Source organism: Rhamphochromis longiceps, linkage group LG3 (assembly GCF_057381845.1).
Source record: "Rhamphochromis longiceps isolate RC_006_pf linkage group LG3, R_longiceps_female_GT1.1, whole genome shotgun sequence".
In the NCBI taxonomy this organism is placed as follows: domain Eukaryota; kingdom Metazoa; phylum Chordata; class Actinopteri; order Cichliformes; family Cichlidae; genus Rhamphochromis; species Rhamphochromis longiceps.
Genome location: NC_140559.1, coordinates 55883891 through 55901131, shown reverse-complemented (window position 1 = coordinate 55901131; position 17241 = coordinate 55883891). Strand labels below are relative to the sequence as shown.

Sequence of the window (17241 nt, the reverse complement as noted above, 5' to 3'; positions counted from 1 at the left end):
ATCTTTTACACCTTTTAAAAGTAAACACAGTTATTGTTTACCTCACTCAGTTGCACTCAGTTTATGTCCTGATCCTGTATTTATACTGAACCATAAAACAGCTGCAGATGCCAGAGGCTCACAGGTTGGTTATAGAGGTCATGACAGAGGCCGGGGGATGTAATGACCATCTGGCCATATTTGGTGGATGCTTCACATGATGGCAAAGGTGCCCTCAAAACCTCAATGCTATGTGTTCACACATGGCAGTGGCAACGTGAGTAAATCAGAGAAATACACTAATTCATACCCTCCTCATCATCATAAATAACTTAACGTTAACATCTAACAAATCGCCCAGTAACCCATTTAGGGTAAAGGTTAGGTTGGAATGTTCCTCTTAAATGGAACTGGTGTACCTAAATAGAAACATGTGGTGTGAATGAGACACGGCGGGTCCAGGGATCATAGGTTTGAGCCATTTTATTCAATATTTGTCACACCACAACACACACCAGCCCCTGAGTCCCCGTGTTTTTAACCATGCGGGCGTGATTAAGGATGTTGACAAAACATTAAGACAGAAAAACTTTAAGGTCAAAATGCATGAACGAGAGTTGCTAAATCAGCAGCTTCTCAAATTATGCTGATTTAGCATGTGGGTAAAATCCAACTCAAAGTTGATGCTTACGCGTAAAATGCTGATAAAAATTACATGTTTAAACCTTTAAAGGGATATAGAGTAGAACAAAGGAGTACTGCGGAGCAGTGGCATGTGGCTCCGTGCCCATATTTTGAATACTGCAAGTGTTCTTCATCAAATTCACTGACAAGTTGTTGACTTGGGCATTTCCTTGGATTCACATCACACTATTGTTTTAAAATCAGCTTTACAACATTTAGCATTTATTACGAGTCACTGAAACAATCCAACACTAAATATTTAGCAGCGACACAGAGATCAGCTAAATAGATATGCACAGGAAATGGAATATTAGCGGTGAAACAGAATATTTACAGTGAATAATCAAAGAGTTTACAGAAGCAAAATGGAAATATTTGACATTCTTCAATTCTTCCCCAACAGCCCACTCACTAAACCAAACTGAACTAGATAAGAAGACACAAATATGGATGACTGGTTTCATCTCAAAATCTTAATTTGATATGTACATTCAGTATAAACAGCATTGCCATATAATCATTATTAACCAAAAACAGATGCATTTTTGCTCATAAATAACGTTCTGTGTAGTTTGTGTTTCCTTCATTCTTCTAGAAGGTGAGCACTTAATATGAAGATGGTGTCAAAAATAGCATTAAATTAGGACTGTAGATAAAAGCTCTCTTCTCTTTGCATGAAACCCATAATAACAGTTTATAAAGACATTTTCTCAAGTGATAAAATTCATGTCATTGTACATAACATTGCGACGTAACATTGCAGCATGGTGTTCATTTTGTAAATTATGGCCCGATTTAGAGTAGAATAAATAATAAAGTGAAGCATGCATTAGCGTGTGGCTACCTTGTGATTCACAAGTGTCTGTCACTTAAAAAGGTTTAAAGAAACAAAGATGCACATTGTGAACTTCTCACCTCGAATGAAACCAAATGGTGACGTTATGATAACAATGTCCAGTGTTTACATATCCATATATGTATTTATAGTGCTTACACCATCAGTATGTTGTAGTGTCTTGCATGTATAGAACAATAACAAGTTTCACTTCACTAAAAATGCTACATTAATACAGCAATGTGCATAAATAGTACTCGCTATGTGCACAGAAGTACTGCCAGCTGAACCCTGAAATCCCTGAAACCCCCAAATCTACCTTATCATTAGGAAAGAGAAGAACACTTTCTTACATACACTTATCATCATAAGAGAAGCTATATCTTCCAAGGTTACTGAAAAGAAATTGTTTGTAGAGTTGAGCTCTATTAGTTTCCACCAGTGAAAGAATATAATCTCACAATCAAAGTAGTTACTTAAAGGAACACAAAGCCCCGGCTCTGATATTGAAATGCCTTTTTATCACAGCTCTTTCACTTCATCTTGGGACAAACTGAACTTTCCTCTCCGCAGGACGCATTGTGTCCCTGCTGAATTCTCTGAGGTAACCGGGAGTGGCTCCAGAGCAGAGGAAATGTGATTAAATCAACTCCTGTACTCTGGAGGACACACTGTGGGGAGAAAGTCAGTTTTAGATGTGTCTAGACCAAGTGCGCCCCCTGCAGGGATGTTAGATGGGTGTATCTGGCTGAAGAAGAAGAGGCGTGGGATGCTGCTCTTCTTTTCAGCTCTCTGGAGATCTGGAGCCAAGATAGCGGATAGCAGCAGCAACCATACAGACAGTCGCTCCACACACTCCCCTGTGAGACACACGAAGAGAAGCCTGAACGCAAGTGGGAGGCTCAAACAAAAGGTGAACATTTGCATTTAGGTGTGAAAGAAACGCCATGCAGCAGATTGGTACTGCAGTAAACCAGCACGATTACTTAAAGTTAGACTACAAATAGAGTCAAATATTTACATTATAGTTTTGCAACATTTCTTTTTGACAAAGAAGGCCAGATTTCAAAAATGCATGTAGTGTGGATAAAAGCAGGCAGTATCTTTGTCAGTGCATGAGTACTAAGTGTTCTTGTGTTTCAGTGAGAATCCTTTCTCTGAGGACATCGGCTTTCTTGCAGCCAAGTCTTTGCTCATAGCAACAGAGAAAGGACTTGTCAGTAATGTCAGGATGAAAATGCTGGTGGGTGAGATTTGATAAATCAATAAAGTCTGAGAAACAGCAAAACAGCCGATGTTCATTCCATGCACAGCTACGGCATGTGATTTTTCCCTTCATGATACTGAGTCAGCAGAGCAACTTTGAGGCCAGTTTCTGTCGGTTTTCTTTCCCTACTATCACTCCTCACTCTAGAACAGCAGGTCTAGCCTTGTGTAAGTTAAACTTCTAACTTCATTTTGGCTTGATTATGATGTAATATGACCTTTACCAACAGACAGACTGTATTAGGCCTAATTGGAAGTTTTGTGTGGGTCTGGGAAGTTTTGGCAAATGAAGTCCTGTTCTTCTGTTTTGATTAACAGATACATTAGTCTGTGCACTGCACCTCTGTGGTTTATGGATACAGCTAAACAAGTTTTTGCTTTGTAGATCATCAAGTGATCTATTAGTTGCATGTGCTCATAGATTAGGGCCAGAATTCTTGAAGTCCAATGCAAACCTTTTGTACAGAACTGACAAAAGGAGGAAAGTACACTGTACTCCTACAGAAAAACTCCAAAAGAGCATTTGTCTTCCCTTCAACTCTTTGTTTCTAGCCAGCAAAGCAGACTAAACCTTTTTAACACTAAGAAATATGGTTGGTTAGAAGACTTGCCAGCTCATGCTCATGCCAGCCATAAACTGTTACCGACATCTGATAAACACAAATTACAAACACTTTCAGGGTACACATCAGACAGATTTTTCGCTATAAACTACGTCAGTGTCATGCTAATGATAAAAGACAAGTGAAAGAAAAACTGGAGAATTCAACAGCTCGGCCACGTTTGATGTGTTTCCGCAGTTGAAAGACTTTTGCGGGTATTTTGACAAGTCCCTGGCAATACATCAGATAAAAATTAAGATATTTCACTTTCAAGCCCAAAAAATAATGAGAACAAGTTGTACCAAATTCCATGCGAGTCCATTTATTAGACAGTTCATCTAAAATGTGAATCTCATAGTAGCACTACAAGAAATCCTGCTGGCCTTGGCAATCACCAGTGTCTACTCCAGTGATTCTCTGGGAACCATGAATGTCTATGAACAGTGAAACTGGGGGTAACTGAAGAAACATAGCGGGATAAATATATTTAATTTTTACAGAAAGATGGCTCTGAACGTCAGCGTATGTAAGGAAGTTTTATTTTCATGGTATGTACCGTTAAGGCCTTATCTCTTTTCTCTTATGAGAGAATAGTTGCCTTGTTTCACAAACAGCCTACATGCTGGGACTTGTTTTCATAAGAATTTTTGGCACCCTCCTAGCTCATGCTCTGCGGTATTGACAGCCACTGACAGCCCACTCCACCTCCATTAAAGCCAACATTACCAACCACCTCCTTCTCTCCGATGGCAGCGCTCCAGCATCTGCCTTGCTGGCCTTCAACCACTCCCACCATATCTCTCCTTTTCTTCACTGTCCCAGAAAGGACAGGCTGGCCTTATCCCACATCAAACTGAACATTTGTTGTTTGCATGGGAAACAGCTGTTTCATATTAGCTGAGCACTGATCAGTGACGGCGACCTGATGTCTATCAGGAGTCTGTGTTCACACATCCAGGTGGATGAGTGCACAGTGTGGACAAACACAGCAGTGAGGCAGTAGGTGGGTGCCGGAGCAATTCAGTACTTAGTTGTTTATTCATTTGTTTATTCATGGCAGTTATGCACGCTTATTTATTTAATAATTAACAAATATCTAATGTTACCGCACAGACTAACAATGATGTTTGCGTTGCTCAAGTAATAACTGGTGTCATTACGATAGCACGTAGTGACGTTGGATCTATTTCTCCTGTGTGCTGTTATTGTGATTCATCACTTATATACCTCAATCTCCTCAGCTACAGTCAGAATTATGCAAAGGCCCAGCAGCTCTGTGTAATTGAGCTGGGGACACAATGCGCTGCATTGGGAAGCAATCAGTCACATTCTGTTTATCATGACATCAACTACAGCTGCAGGGATAGATTCTTTCATTTGAATGAAAGACTTTATAATCGCTAACAGTTAGAGTAAAGTTTAACTTGTCTTCCAGACTGAACATGGAAGAGCCCTGTGGTAAACGGCTCTATCATTTATTCACTGAGGAAACTGTGACAAAAGCTTTAATCACATCAGTGTCCAACACTGAATTTAAACAGAATATGCCTACATCCTGTTAAATACGGCCAACAGAAGAAGTGAGGGAAACACTGAAACCCGCTTATACAACAATACAGACCCACATATGTTTTGCAGAACAGCTAAGTTTTATTAATACATCTGTGAAGGTTCTCAGTCATCCAGGTCATCGTAGTCAAAGGAGATTGCAAAGAAAAGCGTCTGGACTTCTTTAAGTTGCTTGAAGACGTTTCACCTCTCATCCGAGAAGCTTCTTCAGTTCTAAGGTTAAATGGTGGAGAGTCCCAGATATAAACCTAGTGGGAGTTTCCCCCCACAGAGGGACAAAAGGACCCCCTGATGATCCTCTAATCGCCTGAGCCAAGGTGTGAAACTGGGTGTGGGTCCCAATCAGCCAGAGTTTCGGGTGTGTTCATTGTGAAACCTGGCCCCACCTTATCATGCGAATTCCTGAGGTCAGATGGCCCAGGATGTGAGTGGGTGTTAAGGCGTCTGGGAAGGGATCTCAAAACTGGATTATAGATGGCAGAGAGTTGGTGTCGTAAACCCCCGCCTCTGTTCAAAGATGGTCGCTCACAGTGGACATAGATGGCTTCTTTCACTCCTCTTTCAAACCATCTGTCCTCTCTGTGTGAAGTGAAAAGCAGCTCCCCAGGTTCAGATAGTGGTTTCGAATATTATCACCAGTGAAGCACATGGGAAAATATATTTTGGAAGACATGGTGTCAGTCTTTTTAGGGGAATTTAAAAAACTTGTAGTGTCCAGGACAACGAGACATGTAGCCTTTCTATGTGATTGTTAGCCTTATTAGCATTAGCAAAATGTTACTTTTCATTAACTAACCATTTGTGTTTACTAAGCAGCAACCTCTGGAGCTCTGGACTCACTAAAATGTGAGTATCGAGTATTTTATCTGTATCTTAGCAGTAAATAGTTACTGTCTCTTTGAAACCAAAGCTTGCTAGCACTGAGTTATAACTTTAGCTTAGTACTTCATCTTGTCAGTCAAAGACAGTCATTTCTACCTCAAAAAAAGAAAGAAAAAACATTTGCCACCACTCCATTGTCCATTAAAAATTGATTTGGATAGGATTTAAGCCCAAACACTGGAAGAAATAAGAACTTGAATCAAATAATTACAAAACTGCTACAAAGACCCACCTTGGAACTTTACAGTCTAAGGCACAATTTCTCCAGCGCCTTAGGCTATAAAGTTCCAAATTTGAGACTGACTGGAAGACATGAACTAAAATATCTATTTGTGCATATTTCTTTAGGTTGTATTATGTAAGTGTTATGTGAGTGTTACTGGAGGTTTACTTATTTCAAATATACATATACTGAGATTTTTTTTTTGTCATTAATGTTTAATTTTATTATTAATTCTATTATTAATGTTTTGGTGAGGCTCAGAGAAGCTAGCTGCCCCTACCAACATAGCAAAATTGGTATGGGCCGGATCTGGCCCACACAATGTGCTTACACATGGCCCACATACCGCAAAGAATGACGGCCCTTTGGCGGCCCAGACCTGGTTTGCCAGAGGTGGCCCACACATGGGCCAGCACAAGGCCAGTTGCAGACACACTGGTGGTCCTGTGCTGGCCCATGTGTGGATTACCTCTGGCAAACCTGATCTGGGCCACCAAAGGGCCATCATTCATTGCAGTATGTGGGCCATGTGTAAGTTGTGTGCAGCCACGGGCCAGTTGCAGACATACTGCTAGCCCTGTGCTGGCCCAGAACAATTTCAGTTCTGGCCCCAGATGTCAGCCTAATGTTTACCTTAATCAAGCCATCTAATAACAACATGTGCCGGAACATAATAATGCAAAAGTAACACAATGAAACTCTATTCAGACAGAGTAGAGTGGACTGACTCTTACGCAGAGCTTTTCTACTCTCCTGGATTACTTTCTAACTAGATTCATACACATTCACACTCTTGACATGCAGACTGGAGGAGCCAGGGATCGAACCATTAACCTTCCAATCAGTAGGCAACCTGCTCTACCGCCTGAGCTACAGCCACCAACTAGCAAAGATGAGTAAACCGTCACTAGGTTTTTGATAAAGTGTACACTCACAAACCTGTCCAACCTGCATTTGAAACGTTGGCTACCGTAGCAGTACAGTATTGCAACATGGCATTTGGGTCTTCTAACTAAAATAGGAAAATAGGAACATAAATAGTGCCATCATTGCCAGACCTGCCCCACATCTGGTTGACATAACATCCTGCCATAACACTGATCAGTCAGAAGTGCCAGCTTGATGCCAGATCTGGGTCAGACCTGCTTGCTATGTGGGTAGTGCGATTAGAGATGCTTAGACCTCACAGGTTTTATTTTAAAATCTCATGTGAATCTCATATGATTTGAGTGTGGTATATCTTAGAATTTCATCAGGAAACAATTTTATGGGTTTGTTTTTGTTTTTTTCTAAAAAAAAAAAAAAAAAAGGCAACAGTTATGCTGTTTTCTAGTACCTTTATGCCATATCGCTGCCTGACAGACGCCCTCATGGCAAGAGAGGCTGGTGGTACACAGCCTATACAGTCCAGCAGAGGTAGGCAGGGGCAAGCTCCCACTGCACTAGTCACTTTACAGGTAAAGACTGGGAGGCAGCACAGGGCAAAACAGCCTGCATAGATTACATAAATACACTATATTAAATCACTGACAGGTAATAAGAGTTCAATCCAACTATCAGTCAATCACTGGGGATCAGCAAAGACAATGTAATAATTTAATATACTTACAGTCGCCCATGTCTTTGTAGCACTCACACAGACCAGTGCTCCATTGCCCTTCCTCTTGAACCGTGCTCTGTGGCTGAACCTGTACCACCTGTCGCAACATTATTGAACTATTCAAAAGAAAAGTGGATTAACATTAGAAGATAAAAGATAAGAAGAGAACTATATTATAATTGCAAATAAATTCCTTGACGATGCTCATTACATGATGAAGTTTAGTCCATCTATCCATTTTCTGTTGTTTATTCAAGTTTGGGTCAGAGCAGAGATACCCTGATATTTCCTCTCCCAAGATCATCTGTGGGGACACTGAAGAAGCATTCCCATGCCAACCAAGAGATTTAATCTTGCCAGCGTCGTGGAGAGATACTATCCTGAATCTGCCCTCTATCCTTCTCCCGGTAGCACATGGTAGGAAACACCTCACCTAGGAGGCATCAAGGAGTCACCCTGATCAGATGCACTAATTACCTCAATTGGCTCCTTTCAGTGTGAAGGAGTACTGGCTCTACTCTAAGCCCCTCCCATATGACCAAGCTACAAAGGGTGGTTGGACTACATTGCTCCTTCTGAACATGAGGTTCAATTCATCTCCCTTTGTCCCGGACCACTGCAGAAGGTGTGTAAGTGGGATTGAAGACATCATTCTTTCTACCACCAAATTATACTCTCTAATTTGAGGTTAGCTGTCCTTGCCCACTCTATGCAGTGTGAGGAGGAAGTCACTACCCCTTCCTCTTTCATCTGATGATTAGCTAGAAATACCTTGAAGTTGACCAAGTCTTTGCTTTAGCTACTGCCAGGGTTATATTGTCAACTGCCTCCAGAGTCCCACACTTCACAGGACTCCTTCTTCATCTTAGCTGCTACCTTCACCTCTGTGGTCTATCTGGTTTGGGGTTTTACTGCCACTCAGACATCAACTATCTTGGAGCCACAGCTCCATAAATCAGCTTTGGCAACAGAGGTGCACGATATGAGGGACTCATTGTGGACCCTTGGAATGCTCTCAAAGCTTTACCAAAGCTGGGATTTGAAGATCCTGTGGAGCAGGTTTTTCCCAGACACTCCTTAAGAGCCTTTACTGTACATAGAGTAAACCAGGTTTCTCCAGCATCTCCCACTGCCGCCTGATCCAACTCAACACCAGGTGGCAATCAGCTGATGCCTGTTTCTCTCTTTACCAAAATGTCTAATACATACATGGTCGCAGGTTTAATGATAAGATTACAAAATCAATCCTCAAACTGTGTCTTAGGGCATCCTGGTGCCAAGTGCACATATGGACAGTCTTATGCTCAAATACAGTGTTTGTAATTGACACACTGTGGTTAGCACAGAAGTGCAACAAGAAAACACCATGTGAATTCAGATCACTCAGGTCTTCCCTCCTAATCACACCGTCATTGTCCATGTGAGCACTGAAGCAGTCCAGCTGAACAATAGTGTCCCCATCATGCGTACCTTCAAACATATTGCCCAGGGACTCCAAGAAGGTTGAGTACAAACATGATATGGCACATGAGCACAAATGACAGTCAGGACCTGTTCCAGGATCCAGGTCCAAGGCACACAGAAGCAATTCTCTAATCCAGTGGGGGTGGAAAAACCCAATCTGCAGGTACCAAACTGGACAAATACAAGTCTACCTACTCCTGCTCACCACCTCTTCTACCAGAAGTCATATTTCATACTCCTAAAGCCAGATCTAACCAGAAACCAGGCTCAGGGTCACCAGGATTTCCACCCCGACCCCTGCCTGATCCACAAAGTATAAAACTCCCTGAGTCGGGAGGTCACCACAGAAATGAGACATTCCCTCATTCAAAAATGAAATTATATTATCAATAGCTTAGGAATTAGGAAAATAAACACCTGTGAACATTTTTGCAGTTATTGTAGCAATGAGTTATTTTTTACTTTGTTTATTTATGCCCCAGCATAAACCACGCAGATTAACTTCTCTACACAGCAGCAAAAAAACCCCCAAACAAACAAAAAAACAGGTACAGATGTACAAACTAGCAAACTTTTTGTTTGTGACCTCAGGAGCAAGCTGTCCCTCACTCATTAAAGTATTAAACACTGCTGTCTTCTAACATAAGCTGTTATTTAGCTTTATCTCTTCAGCCACATTTCAGTCCCCGAGGAGATAAAATATTCCACTAGAACTCTGCTCAGGAGCAGACCGGGTTACAGGCAGCCTTCCGTCTGAGGAATAATTCACATTGCTGTTCCAGAGAGTGTGGAAATGTTCAACCAGACATGATAGAATAGATGACTCACCTTATCCAAACCGTTGTAAGCCAAGTTTTGTGCTCTACTCTTTTTCACTTTTTCTTTCTTTTACTCTTCCCTATTTTACTTACATATCTGAATGCTGCTCATAAGTCACCACCTGACTGTAATGTTTTGGTGTAAATATGGGTGAAACGAGACAAACAGGCCTTTTTGCTGACCTGCAGTGTGCTGAGTCCAGTGAGAGGTTGGTTAAAGTGTAAAAAGTAGTTTAGACACGAAAATTTGTAGGAAGCTGTGTAAAATAAAACGATTGCATAACTCAACACCTCTAATTTAGAAAATTAGTAGTTTGGAATTTCACCATCCGAACAGGGTTTCCAGTGATTCTTCTTGGTAAACCATTTCACCACAAACAATGTCTCCACTATGATATCTGATTTCTCATTTCTTGTTGAAGTGTGCAAAACATTTAACAGGAAAGGCCCATTCACTAACGCTTACCCTTATCACACAGAACCTGTTCTTCTCTTGCATCAGGGCTAAAGCTGAGACGAATGATCATAAAAGAGATTAAAAGAGGTGACATTCCTCGTAGGCAGTAAACAGGTGGGTATGAAAAATATAAGAAAATGGAGATTATTGACAGCACAACTGACAAGAAATAGCTAGAAAAGAAGAGAGGGGGATGGTGAGAAGGGCGTTAATATTTTCATAGAAGATAGAAAGCACTAAAAATAACTCAGTCTCATATTGTGTTTTATACTGTGGTGATCTGTTGTAATACTGTACTTAATATTTCACAGGCCCACAGAGTAATGTTCTCATTTCACAACCAAAACGCAATAGTTGTGAAATAAAGCAAAGCTAGACTTTGTCATTTTGGGAAACACCTATTTTCTTAGTTTAAACTTAGAAAGCAAAATTCCAGTAAAATCCCCAATTTCATGGTGTTTATATCAAATTCTGACTCTACCATCTAAACGTCACAGCAAAAACTGTCCAATGTAGTTCAACAAATGCAACAAAATTTTTAGCATGAACAGAAAAGGGAAGGAGAGGCACAACAGGGTTTTACAGCCATCTGTAAACCATGGTTGTCATGGTTTGGAGCTGCATTTTAGACAGTGGTGTTGGTGCTATTCAAAATTGACAGAATTATAAACATTGAAATTTACTGTCAGTCTTTAATCTAACATGCAAGAGCATCTAGACACTCTTGATGCATGCTCAATCATCTAAGTAAGTAAATCCCAAAAGGTTGATTCTGTTCATCTGGACGTAACGTTTTCAGTGGGAGAAACGTTTCTTAAATGATCCAATTGACTTCTTCAGTCTCAGCTGACTGCAGGTTTCCCCAACCTCATAAACAATTCATTGGATGCTACATCCAGATGAACAGAATCAACCTTTTGGGGCCATCTGGAAAGAAACTGATTGATAATTTGCAACATGATTATGATCTAATCCAGTCAAAGCCTACCTGGACAGAAAGAAACACACAATGGAAGACTATCAGTCATGAATTGGCCTCTCCAGAGCTTGGACCTCAACATTACTGAAACAATGTGGGATCATCTTGACAGAGAATGGAACAAAAGGCAGCAAACATCCAAAGAAGAGCTTTGGATGTCATTCAAGAAGCCTGAGAACTATTCCTGAAGACTACTTAAAGAAATTACAAGAAAGCTGCCCAACAAAGTTCAGTCTGTGTTGAAGGATAAAACCAGCCATACCAAATTCTGACTTTCAAGCTCATTAGAATTGTCATCTGGTTTTGACTCATTTAGTTTGACTTGTATATTGTATACAAGTATATATTGTGTTCCCACCTATGTTTGAACATATTTCAACTCACTATGACTATTTCCTTTTTTCCTTGAAAAATGTAAAGAAATGAGAGGAGCCTCAAACCTTTTGCATAGTCGTCTCTTTAAAAATATACGACCTGACTATTAACAGTATGAACTGACAAGAAGAAACAAGATGAGAACTGAAAAGGGGGACAGGCTGGAATAATTCTATATCCTGTTATAAAAAAGTATAAAGCTCCTTGAGACAACTTTGTGGCGCTATAGAAATAAAATAACTGAACTGAATAATTAGAAAAATGAAAAAGAATGCAGTGTGGAGACAAAAAGGCATAATTCTATGTAACAGTGGCGATTGTTTCATTGAGACATAACCACAGTTTCATAACCATCACATGGCTTCAAAGCTATACGTGCTTTAATGACATCAGGGAAAATCCTTCCCTTTTCCTTTAACTTTAATGTAATTTTGAATGGAAGAACTGAAACTGATCTCATTTTTTGTAAATATATGATGGAACCAAAAAAATAATATAATAATACATACAACAATATGAACACAAAACTCTGATGAAGATCTGTTTTTTTATTTACAGCAGTAGAAAATTCACAAACATATAAAAAGATTAATATCATACAAAATGTAATTTTATATCAAGTTTGTTTATAATTCCACTGATTTATGTCAGAGGGGTGTAGCAGCTCCCCCAAACACACTTCTGTGGCAGAATCGCAGAAGGTCTGGACGCTCTACAAAAGACAAAAATTAAACAACACCAACTTAAATATCTTTACTGAACATTATTACAGGAAACATGAACCTCAAACAAACATGACTGCATTTCACTTACTGCCTTGTTTTCCTGAGCTGCAGAGGCATTTGTTCAGAGCCTGTTTCTCTTTGCTGTCTGTGGGTAGGAGTGGTTGGGGACACCTAAGTTTGCCCCTGAAAGACTCTGCAAGAGAGAATAGAGGTGGTCACTGAAACCATTTCACTCCAGTCATTGCCAGTTAACCAACTTTATGTGGCATCATGGTAACGTTTACAACGGCACAGATTTGCAGTCGATCTTTTCAAGATAGGACACACTTCAATGTAGCATCATAGCAGCCCTGAGGACTGCAATGTTGGTGTTTGTGTGTTTTGTTGCAGTTACAACTGCAACAATGACATTACCAAACAAAACTGTAATGGGTTTTGTAAAAGCGCTATACAAATACAGGCCATACAGGCCAAAACTGCTGGTAACTTACTTGTGCATCTGCATCTGAGAATATCCTGTTTGGTCACACCAGACTGAGCAGCAGACTCTGCCCTCAGTGAAAAAGAAAAGCAAACAAGTGAGAAATCATTTATACGAACGTAAAACATTATCCATCAACCCCGTGTAACATTTCCTCTCAAACTCACGGACAGTGGTGCACAATAGTTTACATTTAAAATGAGTCAGTTAGTTATCGTCCCGTTGGTGAGTAAAACAGCAACATAACCATCCATGCATATAAAGTTCAAAACTAATGATCCTCGTATGTACCTGTGCTATCACACAGGCTGCTGACCAGAATGATGAGCAGCAGCGTCATCCCTGTGATCCTGGACATGGTGGCGAAGGTTCGTCTGTTCCGTCTGACGTGTTCAGATTCTTCTGCAGAAGACGAGGATCTGAGTTTTATACCCCCGCAGTGAGTCCACGCTGACACGGTGTGAGGAGCTTGAACTTACAGATCAGTCCTGACATGTTTAAGGGGGATGTTTTCTTGTTTGTTTGTTCAGATGCTATCTCAGCTCTGCATGGATTCATCTGTAAAATCTTAGAACTTATCCAAATCGTTGGAAAACTGAGTGCTGGCAACAATTTTTGCACGGTGGCATCACTGAGGTGTAAATTTAAAACCAGGCTTCATCAGAGAGAGACTCAATGGATCCTGAACAGATGTGTGTAGGAGAGTTTAGTGTAAGACCCACTAGACCCAAAGAATCATTTGGTAGTACATTCTAAATGATAATGAGCCAGACATTTTGTTGCACTGGACTGTTTATTGGTTAATTTATTTGTTAGATGTGATTGGACACTCCATACATGGAGTTTTAATGTTTTAATGCTCTGGATATGACCCCTTCTTTTTTGTTTAGCTGGAAAAAACTACATGAAATTGTTGCCAAGATGGCTACCGCCAAGTGGACTTGCTTCTACAAGCCTTTGATGAACATTAGAGACAAAATGGTGCTTTGCTTGCAGAGTTCTGCTACAAATCTGAAATCAGATAGATTGTATTGTTTGGAAAAACAAGCCTCTGTGTTCCCATGACTGCTATCACTGCTGACCTGCAGGATTTGGAGTTCACAGATAAAACTCTAAAAGGACTTATAACCCACAGGTTTTACTTCACTATTCAGTGACAGAGAGTGTGCCTGTGTTGGCACAATGGGCTAATGTCATTTGTTTTCATTAGTGCTTTCAACTCAAGGAAATAATGACTATTAAAGTTTGAAAGTTACACAAAATGATTTGCAAAGGCAGGTCCTATTGTCCACATATGCAGCGCTGGTGTGCTGATATCTGAATTTCTCTTTGTCTTGGCAGATAAAGTTGTGAATCGATGCCTCCATCAAACAAAGGTTTTGTCTACTTCTTCAGGGGCCACAGCTAACAGAAATCAGCTCGAGTAGCATTAAAAATACTGCAGCCTGAAAATATATTATGTCTGCTCAGAAATGTAGGACCTGATTATTAACAGTAACTGACAATAAGACAAGAACAGGACGTGTGAGGCTAACATGTGAAAAGTGATTCTGTGTCTTGATTTTGTTGTTTTATTGTTGTTTTCAGTTGAAGGCATAAAAAAATAAACCTTTAAAAAAAAAAAAATGAACATTATCATCAGTTTATATATCAGTGGACATTCCTGCCTGTGTGGTGAGGGTTTTGTAACAGCATTGAAGAAATGAGTCATTTATTTCACAAGCATTCCTGCCATTAAAGCAACACACACTTTGATGATATTTAGGGAAAAATGTCCATTTAATGTCTTGTTTAACTCTGGGTGACATAGAAACCACTCTCACTTTTGTGCTGAACTTCTTTTACTATAGTTCAACATGAAGATTGGAGGCCAGGCAGCTGGGAAACAAGTAATCCTCCATAGAAATGATTCACTATTAATCAGTGTATTTATGTCATTGTCTCTGTGAAATCTATGAACACATTTCAGAGTGAGACCAGATCATATATAACAATAATTGCTTCTCTTTCATGTTTTTAAAATTTCAAAATACTAAAAAAAGGACAAAAAATGAATAATAGGATATTAAAAATGTTCATTTTATTTGTTTTCAAGGTTGAGGGCTTTTTCAGTTAAATATGTGGAAACACAGAAGGAGACGAGACTCTATGTAATAAAAAAATAACTGTCTTTATTTACAATTTCAGAAAAAATCACAACCATCTACATAACAAGATTAATGTCATACGTAATAGGATATTAAGTTTGGTTAGTCAGTGTCTGGACTTCTTTATCTCAGAGCAGATCAGCAAGGTTGTATTTCTTGATCACACGGCAGAACCGCAGAAGATCTGAACGCTCTACAAGACAAAAAAAGAAAAAAAATGATGACAACTTCGTATATTTACTGAATATTATCACAGGAAAGAGAAACATCTCTCTTGACGGGATTGTGTTTCACTTACTCTCTTCTTGTATTTTTTTGCAGGCGCATTTAAACACATCTCGCTGCTTGTTGTAGTTTGTGGGCACGAGCGGTTTGGGACACTTAAACCTGCCTGTGGAAATCTCTGCAAGAGAAGACAGCTGGTCACTGTAACTGTCTCCACATAAAAAAGGAATGTTTTTAATAGCAGAGAACTTAGGAGAAAATTCCCTAAATGTTCAATTGGAAACACCATCACATACGCCCATAGCAACACAAAGAACTAAGATATTTGTTTTGTGTCTTTAAATTTGTTTTTGTTTGTTTTGCATTTTTTTACGCAAAGAAGATGAAAGTGGTCACTGGTCACTCACCTGTGCATCTGCACTTGCGAATATACAGGGATACTCCATGGGAAGGAGCTGCAGTGGAAGAAGATAACAAATAAGACATCAGTCATGTGGAGCAGCGATACCTTACCCATCAGCTCTGTATAACACCAGTGTCACAGTCTACAGTTTAACAGAGTCACCTGTTTACAGCCATGTTGCAGAGTAAAACTGTGACATCTACATCTCTGCAGAACAAGTGAAAAAGAATAATCGTTGCGCACCTGCGCTGCTGCACAAGCTGTTGACGAGAATGACGAGCAAGATCGTTACCGCGGTGATCCTGGACATGATGCCAAAGGTGTTTCTTCTTACTCCGAAGTGTTTAAAGTGTTCGTTGGGACGATGAGGAACTCTGAGTCTGGTGATTGCTTATGCCGACAGTTATATAGCTGCCCAGACGGTGTGCATCCACGTGGGGTCTACAGTTTGTGTTTCAGATCAGTCTCGGCATGTCTAAGAATTTTTTACTTGGATAATCTCTCAACTGTGCATGGGCTCACCTGTAAAATGTGATAAACATGGAGATAACACCCTCTCAAAAACTGTGAGCTGAATGCAAGTGACCCGGAGTATTGTTTTCTTTTCTGCACTGGGGTTAATCCTCACCAAACATGAGCTTTAATGCATTTAAAACCACAGAATTGTTAGTTTACACCACAGGAGGCTATTTGGTCAGATTAAAGATTAGTATGGGTGTTTAACAACCACTGCACTATTACTGACATTTCTAAGCAGTACATAAACATAAACTGTTTTTTACCGCTTTCATGTAACAGTCTTGACTTCTGGCTTTACACAAATATGGCTGATACATTAATGACATGAAATGTTAGCAGAAATTGCAACAAATAAACAAACAAACCCCTGTTAACTGGTTTGCAATAACAAACAGAAAAAACAAACTAACCCTACTATTCATGGGAATGTAAACTCCAACTCCAAACAAGTTGGGTTATTGCATATAAGTAAATAAAAACAGAATGCAATGATTTATAAGCACATATCTTATTAACAACAGAATACAGAAAGCAGAGATTAAGATTCTCGAATCTGCCATAAAACAAAAACTGTCTGTTTAGAAAGAATTTGACTTAATGTATTTGAATGAAAAAACATACATTATTTAAATACAGTATATATCATCTATATAATATATAAAGATTCTGAAAATCTGGAGAAACCTCTGTGCGCAAGGAAGAAGGCCAAAGAAGACATTCAACATTAGATGTCTGTGATACTCTGGCCGTCGAGCAGCACAGCATTGAAAATAGGCATGATTCGCTCGTGGAAATCACTGCATGGACCCAAGAACACTTCTAGAAATCACTATCTATGAATGCAGTTCACCGTGTCATTCATAAATGCAGGCTATGCCGTTTTAGGCAGGCACATCTAAAAAGGCATCATCAATGCTGAAAAGTATTTGCATATTTTAGAGCAACATATCTTCACAGCCAGATGCCGAACTGCATACTGCATCTACTCCAACAACATGGCTTCATAGT

At 39.8% G+C, this 17241-nt stretch overlaps 1 protein-coding gene and 2 long non-coding RNA genes across 4 annotated transcripts; all 3 read right to left on the bottom strand.

Annotated features, from left to right (window-relative positions):
* Nucleotides 1–446: 446 nt before the first annotated feature.
* LOC146675361 (placenta-specific gene 8 protein-like) lies at nt 447–10118 on the bottom strand. 2 transcript variants are annotated; one of them, XM_085400419.1, is made up of 4 exons: nt 9933–10118; nt 7650–7756; nt 7377–7531; nt 447–2358 (listed from the first exon to the last, which is right to left on the bottom strand). In XM_085400419.1, exons 2-4 carry the CDS (start codon nt 7747–7749, stop codon nt 2200–2202), a joined length of 414 nt encoding a protein of 137 aa, XP_085256545.1. In that variant the 5' UTR covers nt 7750–7756; nt 9933–10118; the 3' UTR covers nt 447–2199. The 2 variants fall into 2 exon arrangements, with proteins under 2 accessions (XP_085256545.1, XP_085256546.1); XM_085400420.1 differs by lacking the exon at nt 9933–10118 and adding an exon at nt 7852–9362.
* Nucleotides 10119–12380: 2262 nt separating this feature from the next.
* LOC146675360 (uncharacterized) lies at nt 12381–13361 on the bottom strand. Its single transcript, XR_014910353.1, has 4 exons — nt 13231–13361; nt 12950–13006; nt 12547–12651; nt 12381–12445 (listed from the first exon to the last, which is right to left on the bottom strand). It is a non-coding gene; the product is annotated as an uncharacterized LOC146675360 (long non-coding RNA).
* A 1816-nt stretch (nt 13362–15177) lies between these two features.
* Nucleotides 15178–15885, bottom strand: LOC146675359 (uncharacterized). Its single transcript, XR_014910661.1, has 3 exons — nt 15719–15885; nt 15385–15489; nt 15178–15279 (listed from the first exon to the last, which is right to left on the bottom strand). It is a non-coding gene; the product is annotated as an uncharacterized LOC146675359 (long non-coding RNA).
* Between the last annotated feature and the right edge of the window lie 1356 nt (nt 15886–17241).

Bases quoted from the DNA above. Each gene is read 5' to 3' on its own strand.
- LOC146675361 (XM_085400419.1), bottom strand. From the start codon at position 7,749: ATGTTGCGACAGGTGGTACAGGTTCAGCCACAGAGCACGGTTCAAGAG. The intron at 7,532-7,649 runs GTAAGTATATTA...TAATCTATGCAG, and splicing joins CTACAAAGACATGGGCGACT to GCTGTTTTGCCCTGTGCTGC. The intron at 2,359-7,376 runs GTACTAGAAAAC...TGTGTCTCACAG, and splicing joins GGCAGCGATATGGCATAAAG to GGGAGTGTGTGGAGCGACTG.